At 47.5% G+C, this 27432-nt stretch overlaps 1 protein-coding gene across 3 annotated transcripts in view; it reads left to right on the forward strand.

The window, feature by feature from the left end:
* Nucleotides 1–27432, forward strand: part of CCDC85C (coiled-coil domain containing 85C) — a 104425-nt gene that overhangs the window by 62238 nt on the left and 14755 nt on the right. For 2 of the 3 annotated variants that reach the window (XM_072038309.1, XM_072038310.1), the window contains 3 exons: nucleotides 445–521; nucleotides 10119–10157; nucleotides 16989–17093. In XM_072038309.1, the coding sequence (XP_071894410.1) occupies nucleotides 445–521; nucleotides 10119–10157; nucleotides 16989–17093 (221 nt within the window). The remainder of the gene's footprint in view (nucleotides 1–444; nucleotides 522–10118; nucleotides 10158–16988; nucleotides 17094–27432) is intronic. The other variant, XM_072038311.1, reaches the window with a different exon arrangement.

A 27432-nucleotide genomic window follows, 5' to 3' on the forward strand; every position in this document is an offset into this window, starting at 1 on the left:
CAGCGCTGTCCTTATTTGTGTGATTTTTTCACTTGGTTTTGCAAGACAAAGGTGTGCGTTTGAGGGGGAGTAGTTTATTTGAATGTGAAAGGAAACATCTTGTTCTGTTGTTGAGTATTTTGGTGCATTTAGATGAATAAGAATGTCTTTCAAAGCTACGAAATTACTTCCAGAAATTACAAAGCTCAGTCTTTCAGCTTCACTTCACTTCCTTTCTCCCCTTCTGCCCAACCTGGTGGCACTGATGGATTCACAGAAGATACTGCTTTGCTGAATCTCAGCTCTTTGGTGAAAAAACACTTTTAGCAGAAACCGTCCTTGTCCTTTACACTCGAGTTTTTAATACATTTATTTTCCCCATGCTTTCCACAGACAGGAGAAATATTTTGCTGTCTTACGTGTAAAACAAGAAATGTAAACATATTTTTTTCTTTTTTCCTAAAGATTCGTCTTCCAACTACATCAGGCAACTTGAAACAAAAGTGAAACTGCTGGAGGATGACAACAAGCTTCTCTCTCAGGTAGGTTTTTTATTCCCTCATGGGTATTAACGTTGCTGTTCTGCTCCTGTATAGCTGTGTTAGCCCACCTGAATTCAGTGGGGACTTCTCTACAAGGGGAAGAGCATACTGGTACCAGCCCCCCACTACTGGAACTTGGTCTTGTTTTGTTATGCAACTTTTGCAGTAATGCTACCTCGAAATTACATATAGGGAAAAAAAGTAAACTCTGTTAGTGTCCGTGTCTGTGTGTTCAGCAGAAATGTAGTTTGACGTGCATGAAGGATGGGTGGCAGGGGCTGAGGGGATGCTGGCACCGGGAGCAGCAGGACACGTGCTGTGCTTGCACGTTGACACCTCCGCGCAGGACACAGTGGTGAAGAGAGGCTCCGGCATTGCCTGTGTCCTTGCTGCAGGATCTCGCTTGCCCTTTTACATTTGCTTTTATCTTGTTGAATGAGGAGGCTGTAGTAAAAGGGCGGCCTTGGGAGTAGTTTTGTGCTGGCTCCCTGCTTTTATTTGTGATCGCACTGAAAGCAGAACAGACGTCTTCAAAACTGGCACTTTTTGCTTGCATCCGTCCTTCAAAGTCTACTCCATGTGCTGCTGGGCTTTTGATCATTGCTCGTGCTTACCTATCTATATATAGGAACGTCAAGCAGCAAGAAGAAAACAATCCTTCAGTCTGATATGTCCCCTGGATCCCCCTTAAAACAGCACTCTGTGTGAAGAGGGGCATCTCTTCAGAAAGCAGCAAAACACTGTCTAAAGCAGCGGAAGAGTTACCCTTTTTCTCCTGTTCTCTGCATCTTTTCCCTGTTACACTGTTCAGGCACTGAGTTTTCAGAATCCTTTTGTTCCAGGTTCTTCCAAAGTATAAGGACTAGAAGTAAAAAAGACAAAAAAAACAAACAAAAAAAAATCAAAAAAGTTTTTGTTATGTTTTATTTTGCATTTCACCGAGTCTGAAAATAGGTTGTTCTGGTATCTTCTGTTTTATTTCTAAAATATCCATGTTAAAAATAAAATCAAAAAGAAGGTTATGTGCTTACTGAGATTTCAATAAAATAATTCTGGTAAATATTTTTTTTTATTGAAACCCACTTTTCAACCAGACTGTGAGCTTTTTGTAAAATTGCCCCAAGTTTCAGGTATTCTTGTTGCCGTTGCGAGCCATGCGATCGGTAGCATGAAGCACAGAGTGCCGAACGGTTAAAACCCCCAGAGGACTCTCAACTCAACAGCTACCGAGTGGCTTCAAGTATTAATCAATTGCTAATTTAATTTTAACTCCCTCTGTCTTTCTCCCAGCCTGTGCACTGGCTGGTGCTGGCTGAGGCCCCGAGACGATTCCATTGGAGATATCGATAAGCAGATGGGCTGTGCGTGCGCAGCTGCCAGGGACACGCAAGGGTTTGGGGACAGGCTCTGCTCGATGTGCCCTTGGCTGGGTTTTGTCCTGCTGTGGCCGAGCACGCCACTTGGTCGCGTCTGCCTTCTGAGGTCAAAGAGAAGCGGTGGTAATTACTGGCTGGCTCAGCCCTCCTGCCTTTGCACTGTCCCGGGTGTGAAGGCTGCGTGTTTTCCGCTGAGCACACAAGCTGTCTGCAATTGTCCTCACCTTTTGGGCTGTGTTACTACAAAGGTTTGGATCCAGGAAGGAGAGAAATTATCTGAAAATATCTCTGTGACCTGGAGAGGGCCAGGAGCCTCCCTAGCCGCAGGAGCTACCGGCCCCAGCCTGGCCCAGCCACTCTGTGCAGTCTCTATGGGATGTCTTAACAACCCTCCAAAAATACCAGGATCCAACCTATTTTAGATGGTGCTCAGGAAATACCTCTATTTTATCGTGAGCATTCAGACAGCTCTCCTTAGGGCAGCAGGTGAAATGTTGAAGCTGCGACTGTGTGAACTCCCTGGGAATCCTGAACCGCATTGCCTCCCAGCCTGCGATGCTACAGACCTAGTTCTGGAATTTTTCTCTTTTAATGCCTAATGTGAAATTCACTGGTTGTAACTTCATTTTCTACCAGAGTCCACAGACTATGGAAAAGAAGGGGGAGAAAAATGAGGAAAAGTCATATATGGACACACTCGCATGCATATGTACACGTTGTTCCCAGCACTTTCCTGGGGAAGTTTAATCCACTTACCGTGCTCCTTGTGCTTCATCTGATTGGAAGGTGTTTGGCTGTTGCCATGCGGATCTTGGGCTAAGACTCTAGGATCCTGGCAAACTTTCTCTTGTTGTTCAAGTTGCCAGGTGATCCTGGCACTTTGAACTCGGCAATGCCAAACTGGCTTGTCAACACCGAAGTCACATTTTAACTCAGCTTGGCTTCCTCCCGGGGAGTATTGACATTGCAATAATATTTGCAGTCTGGTGTCAAGGAGTTCTATCACCACCATGCTGAGGAGTGATGAAATCTGACGTCCCAAGTAACAAACAGTGCCTGTGCATTAAGGGATTAACAAATCAGTGGTGGTTATGGAAGTCTTCCTGGCTGCTTTCCAAGTGCTAAACATAGAGCTGAAATAGTGCTTCATCCGGAGAAACCCGAGAAGCCTGGTGCTGCAAATGATATTGCGAGCTTCACGGGAGGATTTATGTTGCAGTGGCTGGTGACACAATGCACCTCTGCTGGCTGGTGCATCCTGAGTGAGATTTGTTGCTTTATCTTCTCCGGCGTCGTGGATGAGAGGCTAGGCCGAGACGTGATGAGTGGCTTCATGCCGTGTTCAGACACAGAACCGAGGCAGCGTGGGGGTCCGTGGCGTGCACTTTTTCTTGTGCTTCCTGACATCTCCTTTTCCTCGAGCACGTTGGAGCGAAAGCTCAGCGAGAGATTGGAGAGCTCTCCAGCCCATGCTGAGGCTGCTGCCTTGTGTGTACGTGCTATCAGCAGCGCGAGTGCGCCGTGATTCACGCTGCTTTCCTCCTGGTGACTCCTTTGGAGAGATTAATGGAGAGAGCGGCTCCTTCCTCGTGGGGCAGGAGGCGCCATCTCGTGAGCCACACTGCGCAGTGGGGGGAAAGTACAGGGAGAAGTGGCTGTTATTTCTGATAGCCGCGTATGGGGTTCTTTGGTTTTGACTTCCTTTGCTTTCTAGGGAAGGAGATGTGTGTTTCCAGTGGGGAAATGAGCTGCTTCTGAAACTGCTAACCCGTCAGCAACCGCAGCTCTTCCTGTTCTCCTTTATCAGAGGAGATACGACTCCGGTTTTCTGCCCGTCTTTGACTCAGGCTTACAGCACATAGTTTTGCTGTCACGGCTGTGTTATCTAGAAAGTGACGCTCTCGGTTGACATCGCTGTGCTGACAAAACCCCTGGCAGCAGTTCTGCCGACGCATGGCTTTTGTTGCCCTACTTTATGCCGGTTGGAGAGATGCTGTAGCAAACACCGCTACCCAAAAGGCCCATCCGTGCTGGTAGCCACCTGTGCTGTAACCACAGTGGCAAGGACCCCACATTTCAGGTGGTTCCTCAGCGTCCTGGGGCTGACAGTGTCAACTTGTCTCACGAGTGCAACTGGTTTCTGTCCTCCACAAGCACAGGAGCAAGGGGAGAGGCTCACGCTGGGCTCCCGAGGAGCGTCAGGGACTGCTTGCAGCCTTACCGTGGCTGGCATTGTTACTTGGTAAGGTGTGGTGGAAATCCCTGGCTCCTTTCCAGCTTCCTTTTATAGGAGAGGTGCAATCCAGGTATGTTTCTGGTGTGTCGGCTTAATTGACAACTTTATTTTCCGAAGTTTTAGCTGAGGTGTAAAGAAGACGGACGTCAGCTCTCAGGAACGTTGGGTGTTGGCTTTGGAGAGCTTCACAGGCATTCCTATTATTGCCTGAAACTCTCCAGGGAAGAAGTGTGCTACCTTTTGCTGTGTGCATGGATTTAATCTGCAGCACATCGTGTGGGAGAAGTCCTGTTTCTTCTCTGCGTCATTGTGGGGAATGCACCGCAGAGCTGGTGTTAACCTCTCCTTTGCAGTCTGTGGTTCAGCAGGTGAGGGTGCCGTCCATGTTATTAAGATATAACCCCTGTGATGAGGGACCGGACTTGCTTTCTGTTCCTCTGAGCTGAAAGTGCCCGAGCAGAACATAAACCCTTTAAGCCAACTCACACTGCCCCTGAAACTAAAAATGAATTTGTAATTACACCCTTTTCTCTCAAAATCAGAGAAACCTGTGTTTAACATCTTTGGGAGCTCCAAAGGTCAGTTCTGTTTAGTTTTGTAACTAATGCATGCATTTTAGAGATAATAGCAGTGATAAGCTTTTGGCCATAGCCCACCTTGTTTTACATTTTCAGATCATTCTGTACAGGGGCAAGCAAGGATCATGCACTTTTAACTAAACCCGAAATGTATAGGCTTCATGTGCTCATCTCTCCTCATAACAAAGTGCACCCTGTGCATTGCGTGCTGTCAGAACTTCTTTTGCCTCTGCTGAGCTTAGGCTGGCTTTTCCCTTTAGGGCAGGTGTGCATTTTCCACCTCAGAGGTGCCCGGGGCGTGTTGCACACCTCATTCTCCAAAAGCTTTGAGGACAGCAGGCGTATTGGGCAGGCAGCGAGACTCTGAGCAACCGGACGTTGAACAATGAGGTCCCGAAGCACCTTCCAGGAAAAACTCCAGGAGCCCTTGTGCTGAGCAGGAATAGGAGAAATTCTTCTCTAGGGAGGGGACAACCCCTGGGAGTTATCAGGAACATCTGAGTAGTTAATTAAATCGCCGCATAGACCAGTATGACCAGCGCTTCAGCGCCTGCCTGCCTGCTGATGGGGATTGAGAGGAGCACTGGGAAACACCAAAACATCTTGAAAATGGTGCTTAGACTTATTTTTAAGAAATTGTGGGCTTAGCCTGAGTTACAAGAAGGCCGCAGCTGTACCTATAGTAAAATGACAGTAAATAGCACCTGAAAACGCTGCTGTTAAGATCGAGCTGTGGTTTTTGAACAAGGAGCTTCCATGGGTGCTGTGGGTGAAGGAGTCCACAGGCTGCCCAAAGTCTTCTTAAGCAAACGTGCACTTGGCACAAACATGCACCCAGCAAGCAATTTCTGGCATATTGTTCCGGAAACGAGGAGACAAAAATGGAGCCCAGGATTTAGGAGAGCTGGGGAGCCATTAGCAGCACGCAGCACAAAGTGCAGTTAGCGGGGTTGGGTCTCCTGAGGAAGGGAGGCTGGAGGAGAGGAAGGAATGGCACGCAGCTCCCCTGTTGTGCTGTTATCACCCCCGTGGGTGCCGAGCCTGCCGTTACCAGCCCCTGCTTGTGCGCTTCTCTCTCAGCTCTCAGGGCTGGGATCAGGTGTGAACGCCGGAGCCTCTTTTTGAGCTGCAGGTCAGCAGGTTTGTGGCGGGGCCATTTCTCGTGCCGGCCGTGCTGCACGTGCTCGCCACAAGTGGAACGAGATCGCAAACCTGTCCCATTTCCTCACAACCTGCCTGCTGTTTGTGTGTGAGGAGGATAAGTGTAATTGCTTTAATTTAAGGAATCACAAGGGAAATAGGATTTTTTTTTTTTGTAACAGACAGTGAGTCAGACATGAAAGCTTTCCAATGCATTTAGTCTCTATTTAAATTCAGGATACTGAAGACCCAGGTTACTGTTTTACTGTTTTTATACACTGTGCAAATGTTTAGCTGCATACTAATTTTAATTAATCAAAAAGAACATACATACTTGGGTCTGCATCCAAATACTCATTTCAAGTCAATAACGGTGCTTTCTACAGAATTCCACGCATTTCAAGGTACAGCTCACACAGAACTGTGTTTTTTTGAGACCTTCTTTGCTGTGCTCTCCAAAATCTGATTTAAGCCTCTAATTGCATTGCGTCACTTGCATACATAAATGCAAGAAATTTTAACAGACCCCCTCCCCAATATAGCTTCCTTAGCTGTGGCAGCAGATGCTTCAAGAAAACATGGCATAAAAAAACAGTCTGTGAGTGTGTTTCATTTCACCTCCCTCTTTTATGAATTAAAAAGATTGGATTGACTGACACGACTGATGTTCTGTTAAATAAGTGGACTTGAGATTTAAGTGAATAATATCTATTTCTTCAATACAATGGTTTTTCCCCAAATTCAAGGTGTACATTTTTGTAAAAGCAGTTTAAAGAAGTCTCAGACTTGCATCCAAAATACTTTCAAGTCTTTTGATACAGTGTAATTCATTCTGTTGACTTTGGACATCGGGGTCTTGGGTTTCTACCTACGAAAATAAATACTCTCCTGGTGTTTGCCTCCCATTCATGGGTAGGAGCACTTCTGAAAAGCAGAGTCAATGACAGAAAGGGACTTTTTCAACTTGTAATGAAGGCAGGATGATGCTCTGTGTGTTCTGGGGACTGTAAACTGTGGAAACAAGTGATTTTATGAGAACGTTCCTGGCACATAGAAATAGTTTCCCCAAACCTTCGAAATATAATTCAAGAAGTCCTGAATACAGAAGGCAAATACCAGATAGACAGAAACACACAGTGCTTATTGAATCTTCTGAAGGTAAGATTATCATATCATTTCTTGCAACTTAACTCAAAAATTTCAAAGGACTGGAGCCGGCTTTCAGTAGAAGAGTGTGAATATGAGTGAGCCGTGCACACACACAAAGATCTTCCATGCCCCATTTGTTTCTGTTGTGGGCGAGCAAGAACATTGGGTTTAATGAGGCTCAGTTCAACCTCCAGCTGTGAAATGCAGGATTAGTCATATCCTGTGCTTAACCAGCTTTGTAATAATTTCTCCAGATTCCACTTTTTTGTGTTTATGAGGACAGGGTCAGGAAAGAAGCTGTTAATTACAGTTAGATCAGGCTATGAAGTGGCATTATTTTGTGTCTTTACAACGTGTAGAGAGGTTCAAAGTACACAGCTTCTCAGCCATCAGTCAATCTGATAGACACTGAAAAGTGGTTTCAAAGACAAACAAAGCAATAGCTGCAGAGGCTGAAAAACAGACTTCTGCAAGAAGTTCAATGCCAGATTGAATGCCCAGCAAGCCAACCGTATCCTGGGCTGCATCAAAAGCAGCGTGGCCTGCAGGGCGAGGGAGGTGATTCTCCCTCGAGAGGGCCTTTAGGTTCCTGCCTTGAGCACTGCTTAAAGGAAGAGAGTAAACGCAGCAAAGTCCTCAGCCAGCTTGGTCCCAGTGTTAGCTAGGACCTAACCCTGTGGGGACCTTTTGTAATTTATGAGAAGGGGATTCAGGTCTTTGCCTTCCCAGCCCCCTCATTTTATGGGACGTGGGGAGTGACTTGAAGGGAACCCCATCTGCACTGCTTAGGCCAAGCTTCTGCGAGGGGGTGCGGTGGTTCCCTTTGGCCTCCTTGCCTGTAGCACAGAGAGGAAAATGAAAGGTGACTCCAGGGCATGCTCCAGTAAGTTCATTCACGTGTGTAATACTACATCCACATCTACATCTACTCGCCTGGTGGAACCGGGGCAGCATTCCGTAGCTTCTCCGTTGATTTTGCTAACGAAGAGACTGATTTTGCTGCTGATGAGCCATGGATGGGCTCCATTAGTTGGAGACTCCTGAACTTACTGCTTACAAGCCACAGACCAGATGCGGGCTACACTGGATGTCAATGGTTATAGCTCCATTTGGCTTGTTAACTGTTGAGCTGCGTTTCTGTTTGGGTTAGAGGCTGCAATAGTTGAATCTCAGCCGTGCCAGCCCATGCTCTCATTTGAGCAAAGCCTGCCAGTTGTGTGATTACAATTATGCACTGCAATTTAGTCTGAGCTGATTATCTGAGCCTCCCATGAGTTACGGGGTTGATATTTCTTTGCTGGTCTAAAACAAGAGGAAAAAGATAGGGACATTGTTGAATATTAACAGCACAATACAGCTCCCTACCTCAGCTGCTACCAAGAATAGAGAGGTTTGAAACTTGCTCTGCTTTTCTTGCCGGTAGCCCACGGAGACAGAAATAAAAAGTATTTTTGTTCCAGTAGTGGTTTTACATGGCAAAATCTGTGAAGTCTCTTCCTGACTGTCTCCTGATATTTATTAAGCCCTTCCCAAAATGCTGTCTCCCCCAGTATTAGAGAATTCCAGTTTTCACTGTTGAAAGCAGATGAAATCTGCTGCTTTGCCCCTTCAACTTGCATGCATGCAGCTCATGGTATGAGGGGAAATTCAGAGCATAGCTGGGAGTGGGATGCTTGTTCTGGCACTTTGTTTGGGAATGGCCAGGATGCAGCCATGGCACGACGTGAGTGCATCCTCATGGATCTCTGCTGCTGCTCACGAGGGCTCTACACGTTAATTCCTGGGCTGTACCATTTCAACTTCCACAAGAACAACTGGAAATGGCTTTACTGATGAAACTGGCTGAGGCTGCACTTGTGACCTGCTGGCTGGACACCAGAGAGGGAATTGGGAGGTTGGAGCATCGGAAGACCACTAAAGCCTTTGCCACCAGACGGAGAAACGATCCCTGGATGCTCTGTGTGTACAAGTGGGATATGAACCAGTGTAAAGGAATTTCATCTCTCCTGTTACAGAAACCTCGTATTATTGCATGATGGGGAAGATGTTAAATAGTTTTAATCTCATCCCTTATTTTTTTTTCTTATTTGCAGCGTTCTTAAGAAATCAAATACATTGATTTTTTTACTGCACTCTCATGTGTGTAATTTCCAACTAGCCTGATAAACACTGTTGAAGCTAATGGGACTCTTCATGTGTACTTAAAGTCAGATGTGTGCTTTGCTGAGCTTATTTTTGCTTGAATGTCTTGTAGTGATAACTGCAATTACTGAACCTTAATTCAATTATTAGCCAGCTTCACACAGTGAAATTGCATATCCCTCATCTTCCTGGTGCACGAGACCCTAAAACACTGGTTAATGAGATAAGGAGGAAATCTTTGTGCAAGGTCATGCGGTAGGGGATGGTCTCCAGGGCACAGGTCTGCCTGAAAAGGCCACTAACATACGGTGGTGAGGCCATGAGAGACCTGGCCCACTGTCCTGATGCCTTGCCCACGTGTGAGGGCACAAAAAGAAGCAGTCCTGCAGGGCTGTGTGCACTGTGCTGAGTCCCATGGACAGCAAGGATGTGCAGGGTTTCATCCCCTGGTTTCTATTCATGCACCCTGCGTGAGGATCAGCAATAGTGTGCCCAGGTTTTTTGCTGACTTATTGCAGCATCTCATTCACGTTACTGGAGTTGTGTTTCTGCTTTGCTTTACCTCTGCAATGTAAATTATTGCTCTGCTGGACTTAAGAGGTCTTGGGCCAGGTTTTTCCTACAGACTGATTTGTTCTGATAGTACTCTTCAGCTCTGTGCTATGGTAAAATATCTGCGGCTGTGAGTGAGCGTAAGGTGATTGAACTTAGTCAGCTGTGTGTGGGGTCAGCGTGCTCAGAAGTGGGACAATAAGATGTTAATGGTTGTGCAGATAATAATGGGTTCTGCAAGACTTCATTCATTAACGTGGGAAAAGGGGGTTGAAGTTCAAATATAGCATTATCCTGTCAAATGTTGCATAAAAACAGTTTACTTTGGTCATCTGTGGTAAAGATAGAATTTATCTGGGATGATAAAATACCTTTATTTTGGCTTAGGTTTCTAAATGTATAATGTTCTTCTGTTCCCTTCCAGTTGGCTGACTGCAACAGCTTGCCACGAAATTTCAGTAAGGTAGAGAAAGCCAATGCATCCGCAAACAGCTTTTTGGATCTGGGGGCTGCCTTTCAATACTGGTGCTGGTTGTTCGGGGCTCTGATTGCTTGTTCTTTCACATGCTAATGTTAGCGATTTCCATTTTTTAATCGTCTGAATGTATTAAATATGCCTCTAATTATTTTTGATTTGAATCCTGTGCTTGTGCAAAAGACATTTGTTAGTAAAATCTGGAGTTTTGACCAACTTCAAATCAAAGCCATTTACCTACACGAGGAGAAGTTGGTACTTCCAGCTAAATCGCTGCGGGACCAGCGTGTGTTTGGAATAAGAGGAAAAGATTTCAAGCTAAACCTTCCATTTAATTACCCGGTTGAAAACAATGGGTTGTTGAGCGTCAAAATTGAAGCAGTTTCAATTACAGGAACAATTATGGTGTAGAAAATTGTTGCCGGTAGGTTTAAGAATTTATACTGCAGCGACAGGCAAGTAATTCAGGTAATGGGCAGTACAGCAGTCCGTAAAGATGAAGGCACCCTAACCTGGTGAACTGAAACAAAACCTTCCTTCTTTTTCTCATCCCAAGTATATTTAATCAAAAAACCTCAATCAAAGAGGCCTCAGCAGAGTTTTTCATCCATCCAAGATTTATGGGGTAAAACTAGAATATGAAATAAGAACGACTTTTTTTTTTTTCCCATATAGACATTTTTTCATAAAGAGAATTCCCCAAACTGTAAGCCCAAATCCTTCTGGGCCTACATGGTCAGTATGGGATGCCTTTGCCCTATTGTTAGGGACCAGTTTCATTGTGATGATAAAATTACAGGTAAAGGAAATCCTGTAAAGGAATGAAGTAACTGCTAAAAAATGGAAATTGCTTGTCTCTCTAAGGGCTGGGTGTCAGCGTGGCTTATTCATTTGCCCAAAGAAAATCTTCTGCACTGGTGTCAAAAAAGATATCTGCTATTGCAAATACTGAGTTCATCACAATATTGCTTTACATTTAGTTGTGCTTCATATTAAGATACATCATTTCTTCTAAAGTTATGTTTATTGTGAGATAAAATGTTAATAACTTTAAGGTGTGTGATCTCTTGAACGTAGTGCCGGTGGGTCTATGTTGTAGGAAAACAAAGCTGATGATTGTAAAACCTCCAAGCTCACTTCCTGCTGGGGAGGCTGCTGTTGGTGACTCACGGGTGGTTGATCCTGCCCTTAATTCTGTGTGTTTGTCCATGCCTTCCTTGAGGGGCTCCTCAGAGGTAAACACAGAAGTGCTTACTGCTGGAAGAGGCTTTGTAGGAGTCCTGGCCTTTGGCTTGGTGCTTGGTTTTCTCCTGCGTGGCATGGGGACGAGGAGAGGAAGCTTTTGCACGGCTGGAGGTTACAAATGAGTTAAGAAGAGGCACGAGCAGCACCTCAGGAGCTCAGACGTCATCCTCGGGTGCCAGCAGGGCTGTCCCTCAGGCTCCCACTGCACACCATCAGGATGTGGGTCTCCAGCAGCTCATCACCACATCTCTCCAGCCTCTGCAGGTGCCTGGGATGCGTGCAGGCACGGGATGCTCGTGGGCAGACACCTGAGCTGCTGCAAGGTGACCCTGCAGTCCGGAGAGAGAAGGGAAGCTGTGAAGTAAAGGCTTTCATATTTCTGTAGGGCACGGAGTCAAACCAATCACTTATGATTCCTCCCCCCTTTTTTTTTTTTAACCTCTGTTCAGCCTTCAGCTGTTACAATTTATGTGAAAGGAGAAAATAGTGTTTTCAATTAAAGGCTACTTATGTAACGACCCTGTTTTGAATGCTAATTCATGAATTACTGGAAGCTGACAGTGTCGCTTTTTAATTTTCCTCAGTCACTTCAGCACATAATTCTAATTGAAATCGTTCCTTTTTTTTGCTAATCTCTTTCATAAATACTGAAAATATCTGTCAAGTAAATTTCTGCCCCTTACTGAATTTAACTTCTGTTGCGAACGGTCCGTTTTGTTAGATCAAAGTGCTTCAGAATTAAATGCCTGCCTTCTTTTTTCTCCCTTCCAGCAGAAGTAGCACCAAAGTGTAACAGAAAAGATAATTTGTCTGACTTGTCCGTAAGTTTTCAACGCTTTATCTTCACAGTTGGTTCAACATGGCCATAGCACTGATCTGACTTTACTGGACAGAAACAGAAAGGAAAATAAATGTTTCTTCATAGTACCTTGACCTTAAAATACCACAAACACCATCCATCTTCTTGTGTTATTTGTGTTATTTTCAAATTGAATCACTCAGCACATCAGGTCAAAAAGTCAGAGGCCACCATTTCTTCTCCCTGCTGGAAGAATGGAAAGCTTTGATAGGCACAAGTGTTTGCTGATTTTTTTTAATGCAATTGTAGGACTTGTTAAGCACTGAGCCCTTAGTTTCTAACTAAAATATTTAAATGATAAATTGTTTTATATGGAAAATGCTTACCACTTTCTACCTATGGTAATCATCAAATTGCTTCCATTTTATCCAGTGACAGAAAGTTGGGCTTGCAGCCCATTTTTACAAAAAACAGTTTGTTGGTCCCATTCTTTTCTCACTGATACAGGTCGGTAAAACTCCCTTCCCTGCCAGGAGGAGCACGTTTAGGTCCATTTCTTTCATAACAGGGCTGACAAAGATCTCAGGCTTTGGTCCAACAGCAGTATATTCCGGGGTCAGCTCAAGTTCTGCCTAGCTGAAAAATGTAGTGATAAATGTCACGTCATTACTTGCAGATAATAAAGAGTTATTGTGTTTGGAGGACCACTGTGGGGCTGTCAGCCTGGCAGCATGCAGTGCGGGTTTGTGCTGAAGGCGAAGGCGTTTCATCAGCCGGTGAAGGGAGGCAACGACACGTAGAGCAGCACTGGGGTAGACCTGAGGGAGATTTCACATTGCTGCACTGCTGCGAAAGGCAGGAGATGTTTCTCTGTTTCCTTTCCATTTCATTTATTTATTTTATTTATTTTTTAACATTTGGATGAAACGAGTGTTTGAAGAAAATTCACAGTAAAAGAGCAAGAGCTACTCCAGAGTAGACAGTACCTAGTTGTTGGCTTTTGCTGGGGACAAGGGTATTTCAGGTTGTGCAAGTTGTAAATCTGAACAGGTTAAGAATGAATATGTCTCAGATCTCTCTGTTTCCCTTTCTTTCAATGTCCCTCATCTCTCTGCACCTCAGCCTAGAAGACATTCCCCCCAAGTTCTATCTCTTTAAGCACTCTCCCACGGCAAGTTTTAGTTCAGATGGAAATTATTTTGCTGATAAATTCCTTGGAACTCCAGAAATGTGAAGTGATTTTACCTGAAGGGTAATTTATTATAGACATGTTGCACATTAATTGAGATGATCTCCAACAATGATGATGAACAGAGATGATCAGCGATTGTACTTTTAAAATGCCATTCTGACTAGAAAAGCAATTTGGGATCCACTTACATCTCAGTAATGAAAATTGGGTAAGGTAATAAGAGATTTCATTTTGTGAGTGAATTGACAATGCAAATACCAGGATTTTTAATTTAGATTTAAGTGGAGTAATGGCTACTCATTCTGATGCATCATTAGTCATATTGCTTTTTAATGAGGGATTCACTTTCCTTTTCTGGTTAGCTCCAACGCTGATAGCCAAGCCCAGCAAATGTGTAAATGTTTAGGGAGGTCTGATGAATATGCACCACTACACCATTTTAATTTAAAAAAGGAAGGAAAAGCAATTTTCCTTCTACAGCAAAAAAATACACTTTTGGTTTTAGTGCAAGAAAAATAAATAGTGCAGAACTGTGATTGTTGGGCTGTCGTAAAAACTACTTAGAGTAAGATGTGATTTGCAACAAATTCTAGAAAGTGTAAAAGTAACACAGCAGTGAGTGGAGTGCTCGTGAAAGAGACTGGCTTTTCCTACTGACAGCAGTAGGAAAAAGAGGTTCTTTGGTCATCTCCAACACAGATACCTTATACGTAATGGCAGATGATGATGATTCTTGATTCTACCAAGCCCACCCCATGCCCAGAATGTCTAATTCCTCTTCTGGGTGTATCTCTGTCCCACATTTTTGTTTCTTAGATTTCTTTTCTTTCCTTTGTTTTGGGTTGTTCTCCCCTCCCCCCCTTTTTTTCTTTCTTTTCTTTAATTAAGGGCTTGTTTTGATGTTCGCTGAACTCAGTGGGAATCTTTCCATCAAATTGAATGCATTAGGTCAGATTCGTCAGCAGCAGTCACTGAAACAGCCTAACAATAGTTATGTCACACACAAGTGCACTGTCTTAAATGGGATTTGTTTAAAAAAAGCAATTGAACTAATCCATTATAAACACTTGTTAGAGCGGGGGTTTGACTGTGTCTGTGTATTTACCAACACAATTTGAACCAATTTAAGCCAAATTGAAATTAATGCAGACTCTTGCTCCAGGCTGGAGCATAGGTCAGTTAAATTAAATCAGTTTAAACCAGCGTATTTATAGCTGCTGTGGTGTTGTGCGTTGACCAGACGTGGCTCTGGTGTCCTTACTTCCTCTGATGGGCAAGGTGTTTCGACTTCTGCAAGAACAAGTTGTAGTGCCATGAAGCACATGCTATGTCCAACAGAGGTCAACCCACGAAGATTTTGGGGCTTAAGAGAACAAGTTTCTGGAGAACAGAAACATCTGTCCACCTCATCTCTTTCTCATGCCAATTTCTGCACTCCCAGTTCCCCGCACTGCCTGTGCCAGGGCTGATTGCAGAAGTCTGAAGCGATGTGGATGAATGCGGGGCTCTGAACACGGATGAAGTGCTCGTCCTTACGGATCACAGCCTTCGAGGAGGTCTCTGACTTCGGGGGGCTCCGGCGCACAGCTCCAGCCTCACATTTTGGCCGTGCTCTTTTCTTCTGCTTTTCCCTTGCCTGTGCAAGGGCCCATTTGTCACAGGTGGCAGGGAAGGGTCTGTCAGCTCCTGGACTGATGCTGAAGGAGTGGGTAGCAGAGGGTCGGGACCTCTCCGGGAGGTCTGCCCCTGGTACACGTACAGCAGGGAAGCAGCAGATGCACACAGCAGGGCAGTGGGAGCAGAACCAGGTTAAAATCCTTTCAGTGTAACCACCAACAGACCCCTGCACATCACAGGTCTGGGACAAGGCCAGGAGAACAAAGACCTTGTCATCATCTTCCATTCTGACCTTCCAACCATCCTCTGAAAGGATTTACGAAGGAGGCAGGAGCTCAGTTTTGTCACATTTTAGCTACAGAAGAAGAAATCTCCTTCTTCAAATCCTTCTGTTTCCAACTGCTGTGGAATGCAAACAAAATGTAGGCCGTGATCCTCTCCGATGCCACCTTGTAAATCTAAGGGAATCCCAGCAATCTGCTATGCTGAAGCCATTCCACCTCGCTCAACTCTGAGATATAACAGTTCCCAGCGTATGGGTGGTGCAGGACTAGCATCCAGTTCTCGTGATGACTTTCTTGAAAACTGTCCCTCCCTTCACAGCTTGTAAAATGAAAGTCGATAGGCCGAGTGGGCCGGAGTGGTTGTGAACACACTGGGTCACACGGGATGCTGTTTCCTCCAGAACACAGCATTTTGAACTAAAACAAAGGCTGAACACGTGGCGACGAGAAAATGTTTCTGACACTGATGGAAAATGATGTATCCAGTCTGAACGCACTCATTCTTCTCTGTAAAGCGGGAGCAAGGAACAGAAATGAACTCTCCGTATTTCTGAGATCTGTGTGCAGCCACACTCCCTGAAGTCTTGGTTATGGTCAGGCCTTTGGGGTCACTGAGGGTTTTTTTATATACAGTTGAGCTGATTTATGAGACTTCCCGTTAAATTTTATTGCACCAGTGGTTTTTCTTTGGTTCTTTTGAAGTGGAAAACATCATTTCTGCGGCAGATGCAAGTCAGAAGCCTTAATGGAACATAAAAATCTAAAAGATCATGATTTTATAGCTTTAAAATGAAGGACAGTGCATTGCTTTATACTCTTAAAAATATGTAAAGTTAATGAGGATATTTATTGCTCATAAAAAGATATGATCTTCTCCCAGGCCCTTGATTCTGGCTACCTGTATATTGGCTTTTTATGGGTGTACTTTCATAAAGGAGGAACTCTTCTGTTCTCCAAGACTGTCCTGTTCTGGAATGACAGAGTGAGAGAACAAGTAACATGAGGCAGAAACTTTGTCCTGAGGAGATTAAGGCTCTCCTTACACCCAGTGCTGCCGCTTCCTTTGAGTGCTGAGGATTGATTACATTTATCTCCGTGGTTTGTCGAGTCTTATAGATTACCTCTATTTACACGCCGCTCTGTAAGGCTTGTGGGTGCACACTAATTGATAGCCAAATAGGAAACTGTTAATGCCACACACCTATTGCAAGCTGGAGTGAATTACACCAGCACTGTTTACAGACTCATTGCTGCCCACCTGCAGGTGATTGCAATAGCCGACATTGTTTGAAAAAGATCTAGAAAATGTCTCCTGGTGTCCTCATTTTACTAATTTGACCTTAATCTGGAGTCTCAAAACTGTTTTCGTTTGCATCTTAATAAATGTTTTTAACTGACATGTATGAACTCAGGTAAATGAAAAATGCCTTCTCGCTGTATCATTTAATGGAATAGACCTTGAGAGTTTAACTTCCAGCTGCTTGCAAATGCTTTCTCCAGGTGTGGGCATGGGAAAATCATTTTACTACTAATGGTCGCTTTAACTGCTGGTGCAGGGAGAAGTTACGGGAACGCTCACTGTGAAGAAGTGGTTGTGGGAAAAGCTAATCCAGCAGAAGGGGCACAACTTTCCTTCTCCTTGCTAATACAGACTGTCCTGTTTTCTGTCTTTGTCATTGCAGCAGTCCAGCACCGGGGATCTGAGGACTCTGAGGAAAGGGTTATCCCCGTACCACTCCGAGTCACAGCTGTCCTCCCTGCCGCAGTATCAAGATGCCCTGCAAAACGTAAGATCCCTTTCCTTGCCTATAAGACAAGAGCTGTAGCTTTCCTGGGAAGTGGGCAAAGACCAGGGGGCTGCACACAGAGATTAAGGGGGCAGCTCATCCCGAAACCAGTGGTGTACTAAGTAAACCCAGCTGAAAGTTGCAGCTGTTTGAAGGAAGGGGAGCCCCTGGAAGCATTGTGCTTTACCTCCGAACATTTTGGATCATTAACTTCCCTGTGCAGGTTTTTGGCTAACTGACAGTCACTGTTGCACATATTTTAAAGCAGGGGTGAGCCTTGTTACACCTGCCGCTCCTTCTTCATAAATGCTCTTTATGCCTGCTGTCAAGAAGCCACTCTTGGGTGACGCAAGAAATGCTGTGCCAAGAGTCTGACAACGTGCAGTCAGGATTGCTGCAGTGATTAAGTTCTTAGGACTTTCATTTCAGGTTCTCCTGTAGCACAAATGAGGTTTATGTTTCCTGAGATCTGCCTATGTTGCTCCTTCTCACATGACAGGATAATCGTGGTTAGAGGCAGAGAAGGCTCTTGCAAAAGACAAACGCATGCTGCTGCCGGGGCTCCTCCCTGTGGCCTCGCAGCACACGCTGAATGTCCTCCAGATGTTTGCCCAAGTGCCCGGGACACCACCTGTGCTGATGACAATTGCACGTTGGCTGCCTGCTTTTCTTCTCCATGTTTAGCATTCCTTTTAGAGTTGTAAATGAGGTGGGGAGAGGAATAGTTTAAGAAAGATTACATAGATAAAACTCTACACAGTGTGAAAGGAGAGCCCGGAATGAGTGGAGAACCTTCAGCCAAAACCAAAAACCAACATCAGGGCAAAACCACGTACATGAAATGGAAGGCTGAATATCCTCTTCCTGGTTTCCCATGTAGCAGCCAGGAGACTTTACAAGGAGGGCACAGGGGGTTTGGCCTGGGAAATGCCTTCCCTGTAGAGCTGCTCTGGGGCATTTTGCTTCGCTTCTCTTGTATGAGGAGCCCTGGAGGACCCTGCTCTGCCTGCCCTGCTCTATTCCTACCAAAATCCCTTTGTTTTGGGGCTTGATAAGATACATTGTTTTTGTGATGAAAGAGAACGATCGCAAATCCCTGCAGATTTCTCTGAATTTCTCAGGCACCTCCCAGAAAGTGGGCATGTAGACATACCTGCCTTTTTCTGCAGCCTTTTTTGACAGCAGGCGTGAGTTTGTGTGAAATCGTTCCTCTGTGTGTGTACAGGCTTCATTTGGGTGAGTGATGGTGGACAATCGGTGTCGGCTCCGCGCCTGTCACATCTGTGCAGGGTTTCATCATTGTCTCTGTCCGTGCAAGTATTTGGGAAGTTACTCAGCACATCCCTCACTGTCACTGCGTTTGCACTCAGGCATCGCTCCATTTCTCCCCAGCCCTGACGTACCTCAGTTAATGAAACCGTTTGTTTTCTCTAATGAACCCCGGATCATGGACAGCAGGGTGTGCTCAGGACACAGAATCAGATGACACTCACAGTTGCAGTCTGTGCAGACACTCCGGCTGTTCATGCAGGCAGACAATTACAGATTTGCTCTGAGGTGTGCAGCAGTCACCAAATATCCAGTAGAACAATACCAGGGGGGAGTTACCGACCTGCAGTGTTGTTTGTTGGCATTGCCTGAGGAGCCAGGATTGCCTGTTGATATGGTCTCACCTCTGGTTAGTGAGATGGAAATTATATTTCGCTAACACTGAGAATTTATAAGAAAAATGACAGTTTCAGGTAATTGGCAGTTGCAGGGGAAGAGCCCTGTCAGCATGGTTCTGTGAATCAGGACTGGGATCTCTGTCTGCCATCGTGGAGGGACTCTCCTCCCGTGAACACGCCGAGCTTCTTTTACCTCTCTGCACCTCCATTTTTGCCCCAGAGGAATTGGGTCACCCACCCCATAGCATGGCTTTCAGGCATTTCTTTACCACTAAGTTAAACGGCGCTAAGTGCTCCAGGATCCCCCAGGGATGCATACTGAGAGGCAGTATTTAATTTTTGGAACACTACAGCATTGCTGTGGAGCTGCTTCTCTGACAGGCTTTCTCCATCATTTATCTAGTGATGAATGAAGACTGGGAGGTGGGATCTCTCTCTGTAAAGTTACCTTACTCGGTGTTTAACCTGTTGTGCACAGCTAATAATTGCCGGGTATGACCCTGACATGGGGAGAAGGCACAGGGGACAAGGAAATTCCCCACCCACAGCAGCAAGGCTGCGATGTTGTTACAAATAGCCACATTTCAGCAGCTCATTTGCTAAGAGGTAGAATCTTCATTGCTGGTTTCTGGAGTGTTGGAGATCTCTAAGCAAAGCTGAGGATGAATGCTGGGGCTGGGGCACGGCCCACAGCTTGTGTCCCTGTTGTTTCTCCGTTCCTTTTGGTGTCTGCCTCTTGTTGGGTGCTGTGGCAGCCTGTGCAAGCTCCTAAGCTGCCTGGAGGAGCCGTTTATCCACGTTGGCATGAAACACTGTTAAAGGTGATCCGGCCTTTTACTAACAACTGGAGCTAGCCTGGCTGGCCTAGGCTTAAAACCTACTAGCAGTGTAGGTGTGATTTGTAATAGGAACCCTGCCGCTGGTGGAAGTAACTGCAGAGGTCTGCAATGGAAATAAATGTTAGGGGATGGAAATGGGCACATGAAGCACCAGGAGGAATGCTGGAGCCAGGGATGCAGGAATGGCCCATGCTGATAACTGGAGACAGAGCTGACAGCAAACAACTGGGTAAACACTGGGGGGTGTGTGGTTTGCATCAGGACCAGGAGCTCCGTGCTTTGATAAGGGCACGGCACAGCTGGCTCGTTGCTGGAAGACCCGATCCCTGATAAGGGGGGAATGGCGGCGGGGTTGCAGGGGATGTGCCATTGCGTCTGAACATCTGCCTGTTCTGGGGGAAGGCTGAGAGAAGGTACCTGAAAGGAGGGAGACAACAGGCAGCAGCTTCCTGGGGTTTATGGGGGGTGAGTAAGCAGGGCTCTGAGATAAGGATCAGCCCATAATAACCACTGACTCGTGAAGGCTGTAAAAAATCTGTCCCAAAAATGCCACCAGTAAGAGGAATGCCAGAGCTGTCACTGGGACTCGCTGGCTGGTGGCCCTGTCCCCAGTGTCAGACCCAGTGACCTGACCACACCACGGGGACACGCACCTTTGGGGGAGTGTGTTTGTGGGTGTGGGGGTGTGAGTGGTGTCACTTTAGGTTCAGATAAGTATTACCTTCCCCTTCCGTAAGTCTTTGTGTGGAGTTGCACTGCACCAGCTTTGGGCGTGATCCCTTGCTGAGGGGCAGGAGCCCCTGCCATTGTGGGAGGATGGAGCTGGAGGAAGGCACCTGGGGTCATCCCAGGTCCTGAGCCCCGAGTCCCCAGGGAAAAGTGCCTACGGGTGTGCTTTCTGAGGGCTGAGCAAAGCTCCCTCTTTTAGGAAGACAGAGATAGATGATGGTGCCATTGCCCATCCTAGCAGCCCCTGCTTTAAGTACCTCCTGAAGAAACGTGAGATTTGCTCCCTCCAGGTATCCAACCCTGTATCTCTCAGGAGTCTGCTTAAGACTGGAGGCCAGGCTGGGAAGAGATGGCACCTTTATCCTTCCTAGATCCAGCCCATAGCAAAACTGTGAGGAAAGCACGGGTGAGCAGGACAGGAGAGGTGCTGTAGCAGAGAGGTGGAGGCACTCGGCAGAGGTTTATGTCCGTGCCACAGCCTCCCATGGCATTTTTCTCCAGCGACTGTTTCCTCCAAAAAGCAAAGCCCAGAGTTGGGACTGAGCTCAGGCTGCCTGGCTGCAGCACCTCACATAAACTTGCCCCTGCTCTTCTGGCGTGCCTGGCTCCTGCCCTTTCTTTCCTGTCACCACTGGACACGTTTTGAAGCTCTGCTTTGCAAAGATATGTGTGGAGAGCGTATTCCGTTTACCATATGGCACGTACGTTCTGATAAAAACAAACCCAAATGTTTGTGGTGTGTAGGTGTAAAGAGAAGCCGTGAGATGGGGGGAAATGGATGCCGGGAGGCTCCCCGGCTGACGTGCTGGCTGTCTGCCGAGCCGGCGGCAGGGGCGGCGAGGGGAGGTGGTGCGAGGGCACGCGGCGCCTGAACCCGACCCACTGCCAATCCTGTCTTCTTCCAGCTGGAGCTACGGTGGTCTCAGTCCTCTCTGATATGAGGGTTAGGGCAGAGGAACAGCAAGAAAATGACTCAGTCTCTCTCCTTCAGCTCCCTGCAGGGGCATTGCCAGATTTATCCTGCACCAGCCTGGCAGCAGCAGAGAGCAGGGGGAGCGTGGCTGTGGCCCAAGCCCGGTCCTGGCGGGGGGCACCTGGGGCAGGTTTGCTCATCCCTCCCATGGCTCGCGTGGGAGTAAATCCATTCCCCTCCGGGAGGAGAGTTGGACTGGCTTCTTAGAGCCAGCTTGGCTTTTAAAAACAGGTTTGAAACAGCTAAAGATGACAGCTCCCATCGCGCCGGGGCTGGTGGCCAGCGGCAGCACCCGGAGGAGCCCTGTGGGTTTCGCTGCTCCCGCTGGGTGTGCCGGAGGAGGACACCCTGCCGGGGCCACCGATCACCCTCCCCAGGCCAGGCTGCCTCTGTGGGCACGGGGGAACAATGGCAGGAGGCAGCTCCTTCCCGCTGGCACCGCCGTGCTGCTGCCGCCGAGCAGACAAAGGCAGAGATTCACAGCGGCCCTATTGCTGCTGCGGCAATAGGCTGCGGGAGGGAAAATAAAAATGAAAGGTCTGTGGGGGGAGAGGCAGAATTCGCAGCCTGGGGAGGGCCATTGTGAAACTTCAGAGTGTACTACGAGTGGCTGAGAACAAGCCAATGCGTTTTGAAAGGCGGCCGCCCTTCGTCAGATGCTGTTGTGGGGTCTCTGAGCAGTGGGTGGCTTTTTTGCCCCCAGCAGCCAACCAGCACAAAGTTGGGCAGTGACAAAGTTTGGGGATTTGATGAGCAAAATTGACGCTGACAGTCCTGATCCGTCATCCACCAGTACAGGTAACTGCGGGAGGTGGGAACAATTGGTGTTCTGATGCTCTGCTCTGCATTCTCACCTTCACTGCCACGTGCATTAACTGTGGGGCCATCAGTGGGTCTGGGCTAAATGCAGGGGCTCTGCAGACCCTCATGCCCAAAGACCTCGGAGCAGGCTGCTTCACCAGCAATGGAGCAGCCAAGCTGAGGTGGAGACCTTGGAGGAGGGTTGTGGCCATGGGGACAAGTGGCACCTGCAAGTCATCCTCTGCCCACCTGGACATTCCTAGCTGGGCCATCCCCAAAGCAGGGGATGTGCTTCAAAGGCAGGGAAGTCTTAAAAATACCCACTGCTTCCTTCTGAAATCCAGTGTGCTTGATGTTCCTCTGGTGAGAGAGCCAGCACCTCTCCAAATAGTTGTGCTGACAGTGCCCCTGTGAGTCAGCTGCAGTTAGTGCACTCCGTCCGTGGGTGCAGCGTGGGCTTGTTCTGTCCAGAGCACTTCTCTTTGTTTCTGTCAGGTGGTTACGGGCTGAAAGTGCTCCCAATCTGTCACGTCAGTAATAATTTCGTAGCCTGGGGGGCAGCTGAAGCTGGCAGTGGTGCTTTTTGACGGCGTACACCAAAGGACAATTGCTCTCCCTTCGTACCCGCAGCCGGAGGAAGCTGCCTCAGCAGCTCGCAGGCACCGAGGAGTTTCCTAGGGCTGGAGCTGCACTGTTGGTGTGGGGCTGATAACAGACGCCCTTCCTGTTTGTAGATGCTGACCTAGCGGCAAACAACGCCCTGGCTTTGTTTATTCGGTCTCAGCAGGCCCTGAAAGCCTCCCTTCCCCTCGGTGCCCCTGCACAGCCCCTGCAGCGAGTGGGGTGCCCTGCCTGCCGGGAGGACAGCTCTTCTTTTGTCCTCGATGTTTGTGCTCAGAAAGCAACGAAGCAGTTAAATGGTTTCTCTGTTAATCAAAAGGGCCGTGTAAGCACTTTGGGTTGCTGAAGCAGATTTCTGTGAGCTTGGTGGAGGCCCCGAAGATGCACACTGTCCGGCGGGATGGCTGTGCAGTGCAGGCACAGCCCGGCTCCCGTGCCGGTTATCCAGTGGTTAATTCATGGATTTGTACATCTCCATGACCAGCTGCTTTCCATGATTAAAGGGAGCAAATTAAGTCATGCTGAAGGAGATTAGCATCTGCAATAAAGTCCCTCCATTTGATAGGGGAGATGCTAATGGGAAGCACTCCTGCACTCAGTCCCGCTGGTGGCCAGGACCAGCAGGACGGTGCTGTGCTGGGGAGCTGTGTCTGTCTGCACTTGTCTCTGCTCACGTCTCTGGTGGCAGGGTGTCCCAGCAGTCAGTACAACACAGCCGACTAGGGATTTGGGAACACGGGACCACGCGGCCACTTACATGCACAAGGAGGGACCGCTTGGTTAGGACTGGATGCCAGCAGGCTTTCTGCACAGCAGGCACCTAATAATGGAGATAACCAAGTGTCGCCGTGCCTTCGGGTCATCTGCCAGGCAGCCTGGGCACGCAGCAGAGCTGGGCACTCCCTGGCTGTGGCAAGGGTGTCCTGTGCTCAGGCATACAGCATTTGGCAGCGTGGTTTGCAGAGGAACTGGCAGAGAAGACTTTCCATGTTCGGCCTGCCTCTGCCACCTGCGTCCCACGTGGCTGTGGGCGTGTTGCCACTGCCTCACTGCTTACCCGTCCCTCAGCGGTTCCCAATTTACAGAGCAGCGTGGGCACCTTGATTGATGTACAGCACCTGGATGGCGATGAGAGCTAGAGAAGGGCCCAACCTTAATTCCAACCTGGGTAAGTAGGCTGCACACAAAGCCACCGTGAGATAAATCTTCATGCCTGGGAATTTTATTGCGAGTTGTCTGGCAGGGCCTGCTTATAATGTAATTTTCCTTGTTCTGCCTCGGCAATAAAAACTTCTAATATGATTCCATTTAGCTGTAACACTGTCTGAGGTACGCCATTAGAACATTGCGGTGTGTTTAATCGCATTTGAACCCTAAACGTCTGCCTGTTTTAGGAAATCATGGACAAAAATTAAAAGAAGAAGATATGAGGTTCAGAAGCACTGATGTTTGCCCATATGCCCCACTTTGGGTCTCAGTGCCTGGGCAGTGGCTGCTGGTGAAGCTGTCAGCATGCCACTTTCCTCTGGGTTTTGAAACTTAGTTCTCTTTTTGCAGCTTTTCTGAAGAGCAGGAATAGCTCTCCTGGAGCTGAGATAGGAGAGGATGTCATTAAAGCACAGAATATAATTGAGGAGAAGGAGATTGAAAACTGATGTCAGGACCAAGGTCTTGTGTCTTTTCAGATCCCTGGAGGAATCAAGGAGAAATTGTTTATTGCAATTTCATTGTTCCTCTTTGAGATTTCCAAACCAAAACCTATAAAAGAACAGGCACCTGTCATCCCCAGTTAGACTCTTTTCTTCTTGGATCCCGGAGTATTCCCATTATTATTAAGAAACGTTCATATTTTAAGCCTTATTTTGCCTCTGTGGAGGTGTGCCATTATCGGGAGTTCCCAGTGTGCGCAGTTACGCTCTTATTAATTTTGTTCCTCCAGATATGTAGGAAGAATGGAGCATCGACCGCGGGGCTTTTCAGCATCTGTGCTGGACCGCATCCCACGCAGCTAGACGGAGCCAGCTCGGCCTCATTAGGCAGCGTGGCCTGATGGCAGTGCCATCGTGCTCGATGCGCGGCAGCCGCAGATGTTCTCCAGCAGCGGCACTTCAGGCCTCTGCTCCTCATTTTTTTGGTGTCAGATTAAAAAGGATCTTTGGCCGTATTTGTAGCCTTTGGAGTTTCCTTCTGACACCAGAGCTGTTGCTTCGGTGATCCTCTTTGGCTTCTGGGGCTGCTTTTATCCAGTTTGTTTTCTGCTTTGGGCTGGAGGCTGCCACCAGGTCGTGCGTTATTCCTAGCAGGCAGAGAACTGGAAGATTTACCTCCCGTGCACAGCATGTTGCTGGAAGGGTCCTCTGACGTGAGAGACTGCAGGGATCCTCCTCTCTTTTCTTAGCCTGTTAACGGTGCAGCTGCACTCTGCATCTCCTCACAGACATTGGGCTTGAATCGCCAGCCCTGCAGGCTGGGCACTGCTGGGAGGGCTCTGAGGGGGGTCTCACACAGAAGTGTGCTTCTTTACCAGACCTGTGGTTGGGGCACTGGTGGGCTGGGGAGGGGGCTGGTGTGGGAATGATGAGCCCTTAGAGACGGCCACTCGTGGGCAGCCTTCTTTTGGCAGTGTCTCCGTGGCTGAAGCAGCAAGAGGTGCGCCCTGTAATTCTACTGAGGTGAGCACCTGAAGCCACAATGGAGATGTACCAAAGTCTTCTTTTAAATAACAAATTCCTCGTATGGCTGGTGAGTTAAATGAGCTAACTTCCAGTTTCATCTCTGCTGCTTTAAACCTGGAGCAACTCCAAAGCTGCTTGAGGCCACAGAGAATAAGAAACTTTGCCTTTTGAAATGACTCAGCCTCTCATTAGGTGGCTCAGCTTCAGCAGAAGTAAACGAGAAAAACAGCCAAGATGGTATTTCTCAACAGCCTTGTTATAAATCTGTGGCGTCCTTCTCCACGAGTTCTGAGCTGTCTTTTAGTGCCGTTCATTGAAACAATTATGTGACATCTCAGCCACGTGTTGGGGGATGAGGAGCGAACTGTCTCTGAGCTACTGAACTCCCTGAAAGCCTAGCGAGTGGAAAAGCCCCCGACATCTAGTATAGAGAGTGCACATCTGACAAAACTGAGCAGGGAGAAGAAATTGAGAGCGATGTGTGCCCCCAGACACTCTTTTTGTCTGTATCACTTTTTGCCTGTATGGACAATTCCTGCTCTGTAGGACGTGAGCAGATTAACCTTGCTATTACTGTCTGTCAGGGTGCTGAGTCAGGCGTGTTCCCGTGGCTGTGGGAGCGTCAGCTCGGAGGAGCAGGAAGGGCACGGGGTGCTGGGTGCTGGAGGTCCTCAGGAGCCGAGGGAGAGTGCTGGGGTGCAACCGTGGTACTTCTTACCCAGTTTTCCAAATGTGTCTGCTTTAGGCACGAGAAATCTCTTCCATCTGTGTGATTTCAGCTATTGCCTTAATGGTGACTTCCTGAGATCTCTCCCCCTCCGTCCTGCCCTTCTTCCAGTCTCCTATCTCTGATTCCCCCTCCCCTGAATTTTATCTCAGCTGTTTTCCTGCTGGATAAAATGCACATCCTTTCTCTTCCCGCTGCCTCCCTTCTCTCCCACTGCTGGCAGTTTTCCAGTTCAGCAACCTTGACCTTATCTCCAATTCCTTCCATTTCCTCCCCTTCAGCTAACACTATGGGTGAACTCTGCCCCTTTTCCTCTCCCCCATCCTCCAAAGGCCGGCCATGCATCCTGCTGGGTATGCTGTCATTCCTTGCCTTGCTCGCTCCAGCTCCCCTCTTTTCTGGCCTCCTTCACATTTGCCTCAGTGCAGGAAGCTGATAGGAGTTTGGCTAAAGCTTGTTTGTGAGCCACACTGAAATCGGTGGGAACAAAGCCCCTGAACACCTGTAGAAAGTTATGTCTGCAAAGAGCATTCTCGAGGGGTGCACTTGTACAATCTAAGTGTAATGATAGATACGTATTAAGCTACCCTTGATGGTGTAGACTATTTCCTGGCCACACGTGGGTATTTTTACTTGATGCCCACAGCTGCAGAGAGCAGGGATATTGGTGAGATCCTTTCTTGCTCCCTTGCTTTCTTCTTGTGCCTCTTTGGCCTTTTGTGGTCGCAGTGTCCCATTTCAGCAGTGGGAAGGTCTCCGTGGCTTGCAGCACAGCAGATCTGCCATGTGTTTTTCTGTGCCCTCTCATGCAAGTCTCTTACATGGTTATCTGTCACTGGTGACCATTGCACGCAGCCACATTCACGTCCATTTCAGTTTGCTGGCGGGTTTTTGGCTTCCACCCTAAAGAGGAAGGATCACACCTGCTTTAGAAATGAAGTCAGCTGGTACTGAGACACTGGTAGCAAGGTTTGGGTCTACCTCCTTTGTTGCAGCCCCCATTCTTTAACATCACTTTTCTCATCCTGAGTCAAATCCTCTGCCCATGTTCAGGTGGAGCTCAGCTGATTGTCCTCACCAGATCTCAGCCACTTGTACCCGCAGGGCCCCAGCCCTTTGGGCATTTCCCTGTGATCCCACACATCCAGGGCATTGCCGTGCTCGCGGGATTGCTTTCCTCATGTCGGCGTGGTAATCAGTGCAGTATGATCAAACTCTTTAGAAAGCTTTTCTCTCTAATCATCCCGGTTTCATTTGTATTCTGTAATAATTTCGAGAGCGATTACGAACACGGGAGTGCTTTGTAG

Source organism: Anas platyrhynchos, chromosome 5, assembly GCF_047663525.1.
Source record: "Anas platyrhynchos isolate ZD024472 breed Pekin duck chromosome 5, IASCAAS_PekinDuck_T2T, whole genome shotgun sequence".
Classification (NCBI taxonomy): Eukaryota; Metazoa; Chordata; class Aves; order Anseriformes; family Anatidae; genus Anas; species Anas platyrhynchos.